The sequence below is a fragment of the Macaca fascicularis genome, chromosome 11, assembly GCF_037993035.2.
Source record: "Macaca fascicularis isolate 582-1 chromosome 11, T2T-MFA8v1.1".
Lineage (NCBI taxonomy): Eukaryota > Metazoa > Chordata > Mammalia > Primates > Cercopithecidae > Macaca > Macaca fascicularis.
Genome location: NC_088385.1, coordinates 27,948,333 through 27,966,030, shown reverse-complemented (window position 1 = coordinate 27,966,030; position 17,698 = coordinate 27,948,333). Strand labels below are relative to the sequence as shown.

Below are 17,698 nucleotides of genomic sequence, written 5' to 3'. Positions count from 1 at the left end.
TATTTAAACTATGGGTGTCATCAATTTATAAATATATCTGTTTTATTTAAAAGTCTTATTTTATATGATTGATTTTAAAAAACTTAAAGTATCAGTTGTACTTTCTGCTAATATTAATATAAACATTACCATGTGTATTAGTTAGGTACTATATTTAGGTCAAATTAAGAATAAGTATTTATTTAGACCTGAATATAAAACTTTACTGGTCATGGTTTTTTATACCTTGGGTTTTTATAAATCCAAAGCTTTATAAACATACAAATGGAAGTGGGTAATGGAAATAAGTGAAAGGAAAAAATGATTTTATGGTTTGGAATCTCCTAAGATTCTGGTTTTAACAATACAGCTAATTCCTTAATCCCAGAAATGTTCTTCACTGCCACTTTGTACCATGCAGTCTTCTTATGGATTAGGCATACACTGAGGCCTAAGACAGACCAGATTCCTGCCTTCATGGAGCTTATTAGTTTTAGGTATCTCTAGATTTCTTATAATACCTATTACAATGCCTCACATTAGTTCATTTGTGTGGGTTCAACATAGTAGTCAGTACATGGCAAATTCAAGTTTTACTTTTGGGAACTTCATGAATTTTTTTCCTCAGATATCTTCTATCCTCAGATATCTTGGTTGAATTCATAGATGGGGTACCCGAGGATATGGATGGCCAACTTTATTTTGAAGAGCAATGTTTCTAGGCAATCATGCTAATTATGTATGACTTAATTTAGAGGCTTTATACTTAAGAATATTACATTTCTTGCGTCTGTTAACCATTATTATTTCATAATGTGTACGTTATGGAAGAGTTAAATTATTGGGACCTTACCATATAAATTAGTAGAAATAAGCCAGGTGTGGTGGCTCATGCCTGTAATCTTAGCACTTTGGGAGGCTGAGGCGGGCAGATCACGAGGTCAGGAGTTCGAGACTACCCTGGCCAACGTGGTGAAACCCTGTCTCTACTAAAAATACAAAAAGTAGTTGGGTGTGGTGGCGCATGCCTGTAATCCCAGCTACCCAGGAGACTGAAACAGGAGAATGGTTGGAACCCGGGAGGTGGAGGCTGCAGTGAGCCGAGATCATGCCACTGCACTCCAGCCTGGGCAACAGAGCGAGACCCCATCTCCAAAAAAAAAAAAAAGCAGAAATAGTGAAAATAAAATATTTGAAAGAATTAAGGAGGGACACAGTAACTACCTTAGATACTTTTTTTCAATGTTTTATTTTGAAAAAATTTCAAACCTATAGAAAAGTAGTAAAAAAATAGTACAGCGAATAGCTGTTACTCTTAAACTAGATTCACTAACATTTTGCCACAGTTGCTTTCTCTGTGCTTTCACAGATCTATTCATCTGTGTATATAGGTATACACAGATGAATGTATATTCTTTATTTTTGCTGAACTATTTAAGATTAAATTGCACGTGTTGTGACCCTTCACTAAACTTGGTATAACTTCTAAGACAGGGGTCTGCAAACTATGGGCTGCTTGCTGGCCAAATCCTACCTGCTGTCTTTTTTTTTTTTTTTTTTTTGAGACAGAGCCTCACTGTGTCGCCCAGGCTGGAGTGTAATGGCGCAGTCTCGGCTCACTGCAACCTCTGACTCCTGGGTTCAAGCAATTCCCCTGCCTTAGCCTCCCAAGTAGCTGGGACTATAGGTGCCCACCACCATGCCTGGCCAATTTTTGTATTTTTAGTAGAGATGGGGTTTCACTGTGTTGGCCAGGCTGGTCTCGAACTCCTGACCTCATGATCCTCCCGCCTTGGCCTCCCAGAGTGCCAGATTACAGGCATGAGCAACCACTTCTGCCCTCCTGCTGTCTTTTTTTATATGATTTTGTTGGAGCACAGCCATGCATGTGTGTTTACATACTGTGTATGGCTGCTTTCACACTGCAGTGGCACAGTTGAGTAGTTGCAGCCAAAATGACCAAAAGCCTGAAATATTTACTATCTTTAGATCTTTATAGACTTTTTACCTTTAGAGAAAAAGTTGGCTGACCTTATTCCAACAACAGGAATATTTCCTTGTATAACTACAGTATTTTCTTGTATAGCTATAACATAATGATGAAGTTTAGGAAATTCAACATTGTTATACAATACTTTGTCTCATATATGGTCTGTATTAAAATTTTGTGAGTTGTTCTAAGAATGTCCTTTTAGCAGTTACTTATTTTTTTTCTGATTCAGGATCAAAAATTAGTTGTCTTGTCTCCGTCTGTTTTAATCTAGAACCGTTTCTCAGCTTTTGTCTTTTATGACAATGATACTTTACAAAGAACTCAGGTCAATTGTTTTGTAGAATGTCCTCTAGTTTAAGTTTGTCTGATGGTTTCCTCATGATCAGATTTAGGTTAAACAATTTGGGCAGGAATGCTCCATAGTGATGTCGTGTCCTCCGCCTTGTATCACAACAGGAGGCACGTCATGGTGGTTTGTCCCATTATTGGTAACATTGATTTTTTGGTTAAGGTGATATCTATCAGATTTCTCTCTGCAAAGTTGCCTTTAATTGCTTTATAATTAATAAGTACTCTGTGGGGAGATACTTGGAGACTGTAAATGCCCTGTTGTCCAATATATTTGCATCCAGTAGGATTTAGCATCCACTCATTATTACTACCTTAATGGTTGCAAAATGGTAATCTTCTAACTCTGTCATCACTTCTCGATTAATTAATTGGCATCTGCCATTAAAAAGGGCTCTCTCTTTCTCTTCTCTTCCCTTATTTATTTGTTTGGTTTGTTTTATTTGTATCAGTATGGATTCATGAACTCTTTAATTTAATGTGTTGAAGTCTGTTATTGTAATTACTGATTTTGTTGCTCAAATTTGTTTTGATATGGCCAATGGAATCCCTTTTAAGCTGGCTTCTGTATGCTTTTAACATGTCCCCTTCAGTTTTTTAGTTTCTTCATGCTTTCTGGCACTGTGTATTCCAGGTTCACCTTGTTCTTTTCCTGTCCCCACCCTGGATTCAGCCATTTGTCTAAGGATCCCTAGTTCCTTTTAGTGGGGAATGGTGTTTAGAAATCAAGATCTGGGTCTTAGGTGCATTTATATAATGTGTTTATATAGTGACAATGGGGTGTCACTGCTTCTAGACCCTTTTCAAGGCACAGAGCTCAGAAATGCATGTTTTTAAGAAATCAAGAGTTAACTGTTCTTCACCTTCTTTCTCCCACATTGAGAACCATGGATCTACCCTGTTTCTCCTTGTGTACATTTTACTACTAAATTATACACTGGTGAAATAAAAATGATAATGTCGTTCTTAAATTATGGATCTTGTAGTATTATCTAAGTAACATAGATTGAGTGACTTAACTTTAGGTTTCCTTATTTGTGGAATTTGGATTAAGTATTTTTCTCCCTTGAGAAAAGTGAGAATCTTTTCTCGTTATCAGAGTATTCTTAAACCATTAAGGCAAACATTTGGGCAAAAATTAAGCTATCTGGCCGCATAAAAATTAAGTTATCTTTAACAAAGATAGAAGACAAATGAAAACCTAGAAAAACCATTTGGTTCATGTAACAGGAAGCTGTCTTATATATGAATTAGAAAAAAACACACAAATAGAAAAAAGGGATGGGGGTACTAAAGATATAAATAGCTTATCTACCAAAAAAAGAAATAAAATAAATAACATAAACATATAAAAAGACACTTCATGAATATGATACAAATTCAAACAATAAATAACATTTCTGTACTTTCATATTGGCTAAGGTTAAAATGATAACTGCTAGGAAGGGTAAGGAGAAATGTGCGCCTTTCACTGTACTGGGAGTATAGACCCTCAGACTGAATCAGTCTAGAGATATGTTTCAAAATGTAAACTACATGTCCTTTGACCAGATAATTCAGCTTCTTGGAATTTATCCAAGGATTTAATTGCGTAAATGTTTAAAATGTATATAAGAATGTTTATTGCAGTGTTGTTCATGATTTTAAAAAAATGGAAATAATCTTCATGTCTACCAATAGAGAATGGGTGAATAAATTATGGTATCTTTGTACATATAAGTAACATAGTTGTTGGAAAGATTAGGTAGATTTAAATACACTGACGTTCAAGAATGTCTATTATGTAAGTGAAGCTGGGTCACAGCACCTTGTGTTGAGAATGATTTCATCTAAAAACAAAATTACTCCCTCATTTTTTGTAGTGTTTTAGTTTTTTAACATAAGCTTATACTGTTGGAGCTGGGGGAAAAGTAAATACTCATTTTGGAGAGAGAAAAGTTTCAGATACCATTAGATTATTTCATGCTTCTTTTTGAAGCCTCAATAAATTAGATAATTCACACGTAGTCTTGGATTAAGGAAATTGCTATTAAGGCTAAATAAATAATATCTGAGAGGTATATAATATAAAATATGAACATTATATTGGCAGCTGTAATTATTAAGATTGGATCCATGGTCATTCCAGCCTCTCATTCTTACCTAGACTTCAAGTGATCACTTGTGGGGGAATGCCACGTGATTTCAACAGGTTACATATGTATGCTCATTATGTGCTTATTTTCAAAGTTTGTCATATAAATTTTCCTTGAGATCATTCAGATTTTTGAACTAGTTTTTTCTCTTGGGAGTAGTACACATTTAATTCTCTCTAGTGCTAAACTAATGTTCACCATTCTTATAATTTTAAGTATCCAGCATTTGGTAAAGAAGTCTTTGTTTTCTTTATCCTTATTTTTAGTGAATGTCTTAGTTTTTAATTGAAAATTCTGCCATGAAAATGAGCTCTTTAACATCTTCACTCCCTAATCAAAACAGAAATCCTTCATAACCTTCAGTTTTAGCTCTCCTTCCCTTTGATTTGTCCAGCTCCATAATATTTATTTTGAAATATGGTGACCAGTTTTGCAAAATTATTATTATTATTATTATTATTATTATTTTGAGATGGAGTCTTGCACTGTCACCCAGGCTGGAGTGCAGTGGCCGGATCACAGCTCACTGCAAGCTCCGCCTCCCGGGTTTACGCCATTCTCCTGCCTCAGCCTCCCGAATAGCTGGGACTACAGGCGCCCACCACCTCGCCCGGCTAGTTTTTTGTATTTTTTAGTAGAGACGGGGTTTCACCATGTTAGCCAGGATGATCTCAATCTCCTGACCTCATGATCCACCCATCTCGGCCTCCCAAAGTACTGGGATTACAGGCTTGAGCCACCGCGCCCGGCCTGCAAAATTATTTTAACTATAGATGCCCAATGATTTTGTAAGGACAAGATACTGTTTCTAAGCAGTTCCCAGTAGCCAGTGGCATGCCCCTACTTTTTGTGTCTGCGTGTAGTATATAAAATAATGCAGTTAACTTTTTATAGCACTTTCCATTTTATAAAGAGATTTTCATGGTGTTTAATACTAATCTATGTATAAAATCCTTTATGCAATTTTTTACCTACTTTCACAGCTGAAGGAGCAATAGCTTAGAGAAGATGTGAGATAAAGTAGTTTGCCCAAGCCCATAGCACAAATAAGTGAAGTTCTTTGGCTGTCCATAGATTGAAGACTCCCAGGTCTGTCTCTAGCCTGGACTTCTGTCCTGAGCACCAGACACGTATGTATATCAAGCTGCCTGCAGGTCATACCCACCAGGACAACCCATGAGTATAGGGAATTCAACATGCCCAGTATCACTCATCTTTTCAACTTCGCTCTCTCCTTTGTACTCATCCCCTGTCAGTAAACTCTGTTATTTTTAAAAAATTGAAATGTATTCACATAGCATACAATTCACCCTTTTCAAGTGTATGTGGTTTTTAGTATATTCACACGGGTTGTGCAGTCATTACTACTAATTCCAGAATGTTACAATCACCCCAAAAGAAGTCCCACATCCATTAGCAGTCACTACCCAATCCCTTCTCCCACCAGCCTCTAAAAACCACTAATTTTTCTGTCTCTGTGAGTTTGCCTACTCTGATTATTTCATATAAAGAGAATCATACAGTACATGGCCTTTTGTGTCTGGCTTCCTCCACATAGGATGATGTTTTCAGGTTTCATCTATGTTTTTGCTTTTTGATCATTCCTTTCTCTGGTTGAATAATACTCTGTTATATGGATATACCTTATTTTGTTTATCTGTTCATTTGATGGGCATTTGAGTGATTTCCTCTTTTTGGCTATTTTGAATAATGCCACTATAAACATTTATGTACACGTCTTTGTGTGACCGTATATTTTCCGTTTTCTCGGGTATATATCTAAGGTGGAATTGGTGGGTTATATGGTAGCTCTGTCTTTGACTTTCTGAGGAACTGCCAAGTTGTTTTCCACAGTGATTGTACTACTTACATTCCTACCAACAATTTTACCTGAGTATTTCTCCAATCTATTTAATCTCCTCGATCCATACTGCTGTTGCTGTCTTAGTTCAAGTTTTGTCATTTCTTGTAATAATTCCTAGATCATCTCCCAGTCTCTGCTCTCCTCCTTCTCTCCCCCCTTCTTCTCTCTATTTCCTCCCATTTTTAACATTTATAGAAGTCAAAAGTCTAGTCCAGAAAGCAGAAACCACACTAGATATTTCAGCATGGAGAACTAATTACGTGTTGGAAGACTGAAAGGCAAAAAAACACTGAAGTAACACAGTAACATCAAGAATGGCCATTACTCCTAAGATTCAGGGAGTGCTGGGAAGATTTGGGGGTTATCAGAACTGGAATCTCAGAGGAGGGGCCCGTTGTCGCTGAGGCTTAATCCCTGCAGAGGTGGTGCCTTTGGCTGCTACTGGTGCATCTGAGTGGGTACGATGAGGCAGTGTCTGGGAAGGGCCAAAAAATTTTGTCCCTTTCTATAATTTGTCATAAAAATGCTAATAGTGAATCTGATCTCCCTTCCTATTTTAAAAACCTTTTAGTGATTTTGTACGGGATAAAGTGTAAAACTCCTTAATATGATACACATGATCCTCCATAAACTGGCCTCTGCTTGATTGTCCAGTTTCACTTCTTGGTGCTTATTCTAAGGCCTCTAAGCCAGGGATCCCCAAACCGCAGGCTGCGGACTGGTACCCACCTGTGGCCTGTGAGGAACTGGGCTGCACAGCCGGAAGGAGGGGTGAGCATTACTTGCCTTGGCTCCTGTCAGATTGGTGGCATTAGAGTCTCATAGGAGCGTGAACCCTGTTGTGAACTGCCCGTGCAAGGAACTAGGTTGCATACTTGTTAGAGAATCTAATGCCTGATAGTCTGAGGCGAGACAGTTTCATCCCGAAAACACCCCGACTTTGTCCATGGAAAAATTGTCTTCCACGAAACCGGTCCCTGGTGCCAGAAAAGTTGGGGACTGCTGTTCTAAGCTAAAGTTATATGGAGCTCCTTGGTTCTGTGTCCTCAACATGTTGTTCTATGTATTTTACATTCTCTTTGCTCCTTTCTGCTTGGAATGTCCCTCCCCTCCCGTCTTAATTCATACAAGTTGATCTCTCCTGTGTGCCACCATTGTACTTTGTCTTGCATATGGTGTTACATTCATTTTATTTTAATTATTTATTTATGTTCATGTCTCTTCCACTCACCTTAGTTGCTTGAGGTCAGAAACTATATAATGTGTGACACAGAATGTGACACCTAGATTTTCAATAAGTGTTTCTATGATACAAGGGAGACTGATGTGGGTAGGTGGGAATGAACTCATCAACCTCTGTTTACATACCCTAAATTGCCTGTTTCTTCCCTGTTATAATTCTGACAGTCTACAACAGTCTTTGATGGCTTATAAACTAAAAGTGTGGAACACATCATTCTATAATGGATTTAAATAACCTTTCAGAAGAGTAACTTAAAGTACTTGAGCATTAGTTGAGTAAAAGTTTCTCATCTTTTGCTACAGTTGTTATTAAGCAGTATGTGAAAAGTTCTTAGAATACTTAATACATCAAGAAAACTTACAGTTTCAAAAGGAAATCACCAAGTAATACATTATTGACATTTTCAGCAGTTCTAGTCATGCTGAGAAGAGCATCTCATGGAATTGGCAGCACGAAGGTGGAGATCAAATGGGATGATGTTTGTAATATGCTTATGACAGTATCTGGCATATAAGTAAGGGCTCAGTAAATGTTGACTCCTGTAATTGCTATTAATAGTAATATGATTACCTTTAGTAAAAGTTACTAGTTTCTTTAGATTTTTCGTTTACTACAATATAGTAAACAAAATCTATACTTGGAATGTATATATTGTTTTGTTCTGATACATGGAATATGTCTTTCGGTGTCAGGGTCACTGCCTGAGTTAGAAAACCCATACTCGAGTATGTTAAAAGGTGAACACACTGAATAATTTTGTTACTAATTATAATAGAAAAATGACAAACTTGATGTTCCGGTTAATGAGGTTATCTTATCTTGAATGAGTTAGCTTTTAAATTCCTCAAAATAAAGGCATTTAGTAAACCAGGAAACACTTCATTAATATGCAAATCAGTGTAAAAGAAGATTAAAATTCCACATGGGCAAAGGACACACGTTGGCAATAAATATGAAGATAAGAAAAAGAAACCTATATAACATTATTACTCCTCAAATAAATTGGTATGAAAGCAATAAAGATTTGTAGCTTTTCAAACCAACAGAAATTTAAAGTAAAAATACAAAATCCTTAAGTAATGATAAAATGGGTGCACTCTTAGTGCTTTATAGAAAAGTGGTATAATGAACTTCATGTGTGTACCAGCCAGCTCTGTCGTATCTTAACATTTAGCTGTATTTGGTTTAGCTCTTTTTTTTTTCCAAGATAGAAAAGTTAATACTGTTGAAGACTCCTACATTCTTTTCCCTAGTCTTACTCTCTTCCCTCCCATAAGTGTATTAAAATCTCTGTGTGTATTGTTTTGATTGTATTTTTTTTTTTTTTTTTTTTTTTTGAGACGGAGTCTCGCTCTGTCGCCCAGGCTGGAGTGCAGTGGCGCGATCTCGGCTCACTGCAAGCTCTACCTCCCGGGTTCACGCCATTCTCCCGCCTCAGCCTCCGAGTAGCTGGGACTACAGGCGCCCGCCACCACGCCCGGCTAGTTTTTTGTATTTTTAGTAGAGACAGGGTTTCACCATGTTAGCCAGGATGGTCTCGATCTCCTGACCTCGTGATCCACCCGCCTCGGCCTCCCAAAGTGCTGGGATTACAGGCTTGAGCCACCGCGCCCGGCCTTGATTGTATTTTTACATAAAACTTTACATGTTATATACAATTGAATTGAAGTTAAGATTTATTAAATTATTCTTAATATATGTTGTAATTTAAAAATTAACAGCTTCATTGTCTTGGTAAAATTTATAGTATCTAAAACCTATGCTTGTTTTCCTAAGATAAGAGAACATTGCGACATAGATTTTAAAACAAATTGTTGAAAGATTAAAAAATCCACCTTTGCAAACTATTACATTGAAAGTGGGGCATTTGTTGTGAGCGTTCATTTCAAATATGTAGTATCTTCAGACTATTTGAGAAGGATTTGTATTACATAATTGAAAAATCTGTTAAATTGTGTTTATGTTAACTGTTTAATTGTAATAAAAATTTCCATTTATATTTTAGTATCTACATATATTTACATTGAATGGATTCATTCACTTATTTAAGAGGCAGTACTGATTGCCTATAGTGTTCAAGACTGTTAGGTAGAGGGTGTGTAGTGGTGAGTAAAACAGGCGTGAGTCCTACCATCATGGAGTTTAAAGCCTAGTAGGGGATATAGACTTACACAATTTCACGAGTAAATACATAATTACAAATTATAATACATGCTATGAAGGAAACATAGGAGGTACCAGGGAAGGAGGAATGCTTTGCATTTTTATTTTTAAGACTGAAAAGTGCTATTGGAGGACTTTGAGCAAGTGAATGACATGATCTAACCTTCATTCATTCATTCATTTATTCCTGGCTCAAGTGATCCTCCCACCTGAGACCTCCCAAGTAGCTGGGACTACAGGCATGCACCACCACACCTGACTAATTGTTTTTTGTATTTTTTGTGTTTTTGATGGGATTTTACCATGTTGGCCAGGCTGGTCTTGAACTCCTGACCTCGGGTGATCCACCCACCTCGGCCTCCCAGAGTGTTGGGATTATAGGCGTGAGCCATGGTGCCTGGCCCTAACCTACATTTATAAATTATCGTGGTGCCTGGCCCTAACCTACATTTATAAACTATCGTGGTGCCTGGCCCTAACCTACATTTATAAACTATCATGGTGCCTGGCCCTAACCTACATTTATAAACTATCGTGGTGCCTGGCCCTAACCTACATTTATAAACTATCACTTGCTGCTGTGTGGAGAATATATTGTAAGATTAATAGCAGCGATACCTGCTAGGAAGCAATTGCTGCAGATTGCCTGAGACAAAATAGTTATGGACTAGGGGGATGGTGGTGGTAGGTGGTTGGATGTAGGATATATTTTGAAGATAGGTAAATGGTGCAAGATTGTGGGTCAGTTTTAAATGCTTAGGTAAATTTTCTTTGTAAGACGTTTTAGGATGCCATGTTAAGAATCGCTTTATAACTGTCATTTAATAAAAAAACACATATTTTCTTAGCATAATTTCCCATAGCGGCATTACTGTGTCAAAGGCTATGAACATTTGAATGACTTTCTTTAGATAAATACTGTAATTGCTTTCTAAGAATATTGTGCTTATTTATTATATCACCAGAAATGTTTGACTTCTGTCTACAATTCAGTCTTGGTAGTATAGTACATTTCATTTAGAAATTTTTTTTATTACTTACGTAGATGGAAAAAATAATATTTTAGCTGGGAGTGAGGGGACTATGGGGAATAACTTTCCTTCATTTAATATTTTATTGTGAGTTAGTTTAAGTTACTTTATTTTATCCTAGTTTCGTAAGGCTACAAATTAGTAACTTTGGTAACTTCTGTACCTAATTTAAAAGTTTACTTTTTTGAAAGGCTGGAAACACTAATTAAAAACGTAATACCTTCATGCTTGTCTTTGCTCCATTATTAAATAGTTTCATTATAGAATCTCCGTGTTTTAAAATCATTTTGGTTTTCATAACCAGTACTTCCTCAGAGTGGCAAATTTAAAAAAATATATAAAGAGAATGAATAATATGTGTTGAGAATACTTCAAATATGTGAAGAGTTATTAACTTACAGGAGGACTTGGCAAACTGTTCTATAAAGGGCCATATGAGTCTTTGTCACATAGTCTTGGGTTTTTGTTTTTGTTGTTTTAAACAGCTATTTATTCCTAGCTAGTGGGCAATACAAAAACAGTGGGCAAGGTTTGACCTGTGGGCAGTAGCTTGCTGAACCCTTATTTACACTCTGATTTTTTTGAAAGAGTCTACATTGATGCATAGCTTTTTTGTCCCTCCAAGTACAGTTGACCCTTGAACAACATGCGTTTGAATGACATGGGTCCACTTACACAGTTTTTTTCCCAACCAAATGCAGATATGGAGGGCTGACTTTTCATATACCTGGATGTTCCTGGGCCAACTGTAGGACTGGAGGCTGGGGGGTCTTGGAACCAATGCCCTGTGTATACCAGGGGATGACTATTTCTTACGGCCTGACCTGAAGTTGGAACAGAATCTTTATTAATATATAATTTTTGTTGCATTCGTTTTCTCTTTATATTATCAGTTCTTTTTAGATCATATTTCATTTAACACTTTTTCTTCTTTAGTTTTTACCAAGTTGCGCTGAAAATAGCTCAGTGACTAATTGCACTTCTAAGAATAAGTACCCTAGTTAAAATTAACTCTAAAATACTGAGTTTTTAACCTAAACCTTTTATTTCTAATCAACAGTATTGTTTGTGAGTAGGTTGTAGATTACTTTGAAACTGAATGTGTCTCAGAACATTGCTATCGATATTTTTAAGGTCTGGTAGGGAAAAGATAATAGGAATGAGATATATCAGTGAATAGGGGACTGCTTTCCCAGTTTCTCGGTCCCACTGGTTTAATCACCATGGAAGCATCTTATGAAATATGTGCATAAACTGCTAATATCCCACATTACAGGTTGACTATTCTTTATCTGAAATTCTTAGGACCCAGAAGTATTTTTGGATTTTGGTTTTTCAGAGTAGGGATATTCAGCCTACCTTGGTAAGTAAAGAATGTGAGGTGACAGGCTGGGCGCAATGGTTCATGCCTGTAATCCCACCACTTTGGGAGGCCGAGGCAGATCACCTGAGGTCAGGAGTTCAAGACCAGCCTGGCCAATATGGTGAAACCTCATCTGTACTAAAAATACAAAAATTAGCTGGGCACAGTGGCATGTGCCTGTCGTCCCAGCTACTCGGGAGGCTGAGGCAGGAGAATTGCTTGAACCCGGGAGGCAGAGGTTGCAGTGAGCCGAGATCATGTCACTGTATTCCAGCCTAGACAACAGAGCAAGACTCCATCTCAAAACAAAACAAAAAAAAGAATGTAAGGTGGCAGCAATAGGTAGGAAAAGTCTTTGGTCAGCTTAACATGCTCTGTAGCCATGCCTGGGTAATGGGTTGACTCTAAGACCCTGTACTTTGCTCCCACCTCCTGCTTTTTCATTACTCTTTAGAATGAACAAACAACAACAGAAAAAGGATACATTAATACTATAGCCCACATGTGGAACATGCTAGGCTGGAGTGCAGGTTTTTGATTTATGATCTGTAGGAGTTCTTTCAAGTATTTAATTAAGAGAATAGGCTAAAATAAGTAAATGTCAACTGAATGCTCAAATCTCTACTAAAGAGCCTCTTATTTAGAAAATAAAATAGCCGTCCTTTTTTTCTGACTGGTGAGATAATTAACTTTTATTGTAGACAGTTTGGAAAATACCATATGCTTTAAAAGATAAGCACAATATTATAGTCTAATATGGTAGGTTTTCACACTTTAAAAAATTGAAAACCAAAGAAAAACATATTTAACATAGCATCTAGTACAAAGAAAAGAGATAAGCAAGAGATAAATGTCTTTTTTTTTTGATGGAGTTTCGCTCTTGTTGCCCAGGCTGGAGTGCAATGGCACAATCTCAGCTCACTGCAACCTCCACCTCCCGGGTTCAAGTGATTCTCCTGCCTCAGCCTCCCGAGTAGTTGGGATTACAGGCATGCACCACCAGGCCCGGCTAATTTTGTATGTTTAGTAGAGATGGGGTTTCTCCATGTTGGTCAGGCTGGTCTCGAACTCCCGACCTCAGGTGATCTGCCCACCTTGGCCTCCAAAAGTGCTGGGATTACAGGTGTGAGCCATTACACCCGGCCGAGATAAATGTCTTTTAAATTATCTCCATCAAAGACATAACCTTTATAACATTTTGATGTATATATTAACCAATTTTTAAATACATAATACATTTATATAAATACGTATTATTGTGATCATGCTGCACTTACATCTTTATGTTCTCCTTATACTGTAAACATTTTGAAATATTTTACTAACAACATTTGTAATGACCATTCTTTCTTTCTCTTTTTCTGCCTCTGATAGAATGGTCTACAGAGTAATTCATGAACTAAAGATACTTTAGAGGCTGGGCACAGTGGCTCATGCCAGTAATCCCAGCACTTTGGGAGGCCAAGGCGTGTGGATCATGAGGTCAGGAGTTAGAGACCAGCCTGACCAACATGGTGAAACCCCATTTCTACTAAAAAAAAAAAATACAAAAATTAGCTGGACGTGGTGGCATGCGCCTAGAATCCCAGCTACTCAAGAGGCTGAGGCAGGAGAATTGCTTGAACCCAGGAGGCAGAGGTTGTAGTGTGCCGAGATTGCGCCTCTGCACTCCAGCCTAGGCAACAGAGCGAGACTCCATCTCAAAACAACAACAACAACAACAACAACAAAAGATACATTAATACTATAGCCCACATGTGGAACATTAAGAAAATAATTGTTTTTATGTTTATGCTTTATACCTGTTGTTAGCCCTACCTCTTATTTCATGGCTTCACATTGTAACATCCCTTTACCGTATTTTTTGAGGACTGTTTTGGCAGAATGTGTGAAATCTTAGGCAGAAGTATTAGCCAAAAGTCGGAAGAAAATCAGATTTTTATTTCAAGATTCTGTTAATGTTACCCACTCCCTTCTGTTACTCAATCTTATAGTTACAGTTCTCTCTTTCTCTTTTTAGAAAAGAAAAAAAGAGGTCCCTCAGGATTTGCAGATGAAACAGTATTGCTCTTTAGAGATATCCATCTGGCTGTTAGATTCCTTTTTCCAGTTTTCAGAGGTGGATGAGGGCATTAGAATCTTGAGTATTGACCATTTCCTTATGTATGCCTTTGACAATAAATAAAATAGATGCATGACAATTATTTATAAGTTGATTGATTTTTCTTGTCATTTAAATCATCTTCAATAATAGAGTTGGTAGAGCTATCCCATTTTTGAAATTATTTTCTTTTGTCGATAACTTTTTGTTACCAATATGTACACTCGCATTGTTGACTCTCCATATAATACCTTAAAAACATTTTTTCTTGTGGTAAGATATACATAACATAAAATTTACTATGGTAGTTTTTTGTTTGTTTGTTTTGTTTTTTAAGACGGAGTCTTGCTCTGTTGCCAGGATGGAGTGCAGTAGAGCAATCTCTTACTGCAGCCTCCACCTCCCGGGCTCAAGTAATTCCCCTGCCTCAGCCTCCTGAGTAGCTGGGACTACAGGCACATGCCACCACGCCAGGCCTATTTTTTGTATTTTAGTAGAGACGGGGTTTCACCATGTTGGCCAGGATGGTCTTGATCTCCTGACCTCGTGATGCGCCCGGCCCATGGTAGTTATTTTTAAGTGTTCACTTCAGTGACCTTAAGTGTGTTCATAATGTTGTGCAACCATCACCATGTTGTCTAACCATTAGCACCATCTGTTTTGAGAACTTTTTTTATCATCCCAAACTAGAATTCTATACCTGTTAAATAGTCCCCAGTAATCCTCCCTCCCCCAGTCCCTGGTAATCTCTAGTCTACTTTTCATCTTTTTGAATTTGCCTGTTTTAGGTTCCTCATATAACTGGAATTATGTGATATTTGTCCTTTGTGTCTGACTTATTTCATTTAGCATAATGTTTTTAAGGTTCATCTGTGTTGTAGCATGTAAATACAGGTTGAAGCATCCGTTACCCAAAATGCTTGTGACCAGAAGTGGTTTGGATTTCAGATTTTGTTTTTTTTGATTTTGGAATATTTGTAGATACTTAACTGGTTCAGCATCCCTAATCCAAAAATCCAAAATCAGATGGAGCCCAGTGGCTCATGCTTGTAATCCCACCATTTTGGGTGGCCAAGGCAGGAGGTTCGCTTGAGCCCATGAGTTCAACACCAGCCTGAGCAACGTAAGACCCTATCTCTCCAAAAAAAAAAAAGATGAAGGAAAAAAAAAATCCAAAATCAAATGCTCCAGTGAGTATTTCTTTTTAGCATCATGTCAGGCTCTAAAAGTTACAGATTTTGGAGCATTTTGGATTTCAGATTTTTGGATTAACCTGCATTAATGCTCAACCTATATGAAATTTTATTCCTTTTTATGGCTGAATAATGTTCCACTGTATGTATATACTACATTTTGTTTATCCATTCATCCGTTAACAGACACATAAGTTATTTCTACATTTTGTGTATTATAAATAGTGCTGCTGTGAACATCGGTGTACAGGTATCTGTTTGAGTCCCTGTTTTTGGTTCTGTTGATTATATATTTAGGAATGGAATTACTGATCATATGGTAATTCTGTGTTTGACTTTTTGAGGAACTACCACTGTTTTCCACAATGGCATCACCATTTTACATTCCCACCAGCAATGCACAAAGATTTCAGTGTCTGTATCCTTGCTAACACTTATTTTCCGTTTTTTGAGTGTTTTTGTTTTGTTTTTTAATAATAGCCAATTCTAATGGGTATGTGGTAGCATCTCATGGTTTTGATTTTATTTTCCTGACGATTGATGATGTTGAGCAGCTTTTTAGGTGCTTAGTGGCCATTTGTCTGTCATCTTTGGAGCATTGTCTTTGGCAAGTCCTTTGCCCGTTTTTAAATTGGATTTTTTGTTGTTGTTGAGTTGTATATAACACCTTTTTTAAAGTAAAAGGTGCACTGTAATAATCCAGACTGTGTTTCTCCCTTCTCAGGATTCCTACAGGAAGCAAGTAGTAATTGATGGAGAAACCTGTCTCTTGGATATTCTCGACACAGCAGGTCAAGAGGAGTACAGTGCAATGAGGGACCAGTACATGAGGACTGGGGAGGGCTTTCTTTGTGTATTTGCCATAAATAATACTAAATCATTTGAAGATATTCACCATTATAGGTGGGTTTAAATTGAATATAATAAGTTGACATTAAGGAGTAATTATAGTTTTTATTTATTGAGTCTTTGCTAATGCCATGCGTATAATATCTAATAAAAATATTAAAATAATTTTTGTGAGGTAGGTAATATCCCTGCTTTATAAATGAAGTTCTTGGGGGATTAGAGCAGTGGAGTAGCTTACTCCAGACTGCATCAGTAGTGGTGTGCTGGGATTCAAACCTAGGCCTGTTTGACTCCACAACCTTCTGTACTCTTGACTCTTCTACACTGAAAAAGCAAGACTTTAAACTTTTTAGATGCATCATTAAAAAGGAAAACCATAAAAAAGAATATGAAAAGGTGATTTGAGATGGTGTTACTTTAACATTCTTAAAAGCAATCGTGTGTATAGTGTAGAATTGCTTGGATTGGATAAAGAGTGGCATTATACATTTTAAAAAATAAAAGTTTTGAAAGATTGAAGAATTCGGGCATTACAGTTTTCTTAAATCTGACAAAGCTGCATAAAACTATTAAAATAATCATTATTGTACTATTTTATATTCTGCTTCTTTGAGGGTTTAGTTTTCCTAAAACTACATATTAGGCAAATAAATTACTCACTGGCTATGTCATGTAATAATGAGTTAGCCTAGTTATAAGAAGTTTAACATTTTATTTAAGAACATTGTTATAGCATGTTTACTGTGTAGTCTAGTAATAGAGCAGAAGACATTCGGGTGGGTGGTAGTGGTAGTATTTTTATAGAGGAGTTACCAAATTTCACCTCTATTATCCAAGCTTACCCAGCTAATAGTGGAGGAACTGGGAATTTGAGCCAATTCTGACTCTGTTGTCTGCTCTGCTCCTTCTTTTGTGCTGCATCTTTGAAAGTCACCTAAAATTGTGAGGGAATATAATTTCACCCCAAATTTAGAGTTTATGCACTTGTTATATTGAAAATGATTAACATGTAGAAGGGCTTTTAATGGAATAAGTGGTGTAGTAACTTCAATGTTTTCTACCTAGAAATCAAAATCTACTTGTCAACTTTGTTTTTTGAGACAGTAATATGAAAATTATGTTAATGCTTTAATTCAGGTTTTTGTAAAAATATTTTTTATCTTTACGCATTTAACATATGTTTCTAAAATTATAGTCTGTTATATAGCACTTTGGGTCTAGAATTTTTCAGTAGTTTCTGTTTTACTATTATGATCTACCTGCATATTAACCTATTAGGTTATAGTTTTACTATACTTCTAGGTATTTGATCTTGTGAGAGAGAGACAAGGTTTCTCTTTAAAAAGGTAAAGAAAAAAATAATTAGTAAAGGAAGGAAGGAAAATTTGGTATAGTGGAAACCAGGAATTACATTGTTTTCTTTCACCCAAATTTTA

General features: G+C 36.7%; 1 protein-coding gene across 6 annotated transcripts in view; it reads left to right on the top strand.

Annotated features, from left to right (window-relative positions):
• The window catches only part of KRAS (KRAS proto-oncogene, GTPase), a 47,937-nt gene that overhangs the window by 9,481 nt on the left and 20,758 nt on the right, over nucleotides 1–17,698 (top strand). For all 6 annotated transcript variants that reach the window (XM_065523914.2, XM_005570378.5, XM_005570381.5 and 3 more), the window contains exon 3: nucleotides 16,138–16,316. In XM_065523914.2, the coding sequence (XP_065379986.1) occupies nucleotides 16,138–16,316 (179 nt within the window). The remainder of the gene's footprint in view (nucleotides 1–16,137; nucleotides 16,317–17,698) is intronic.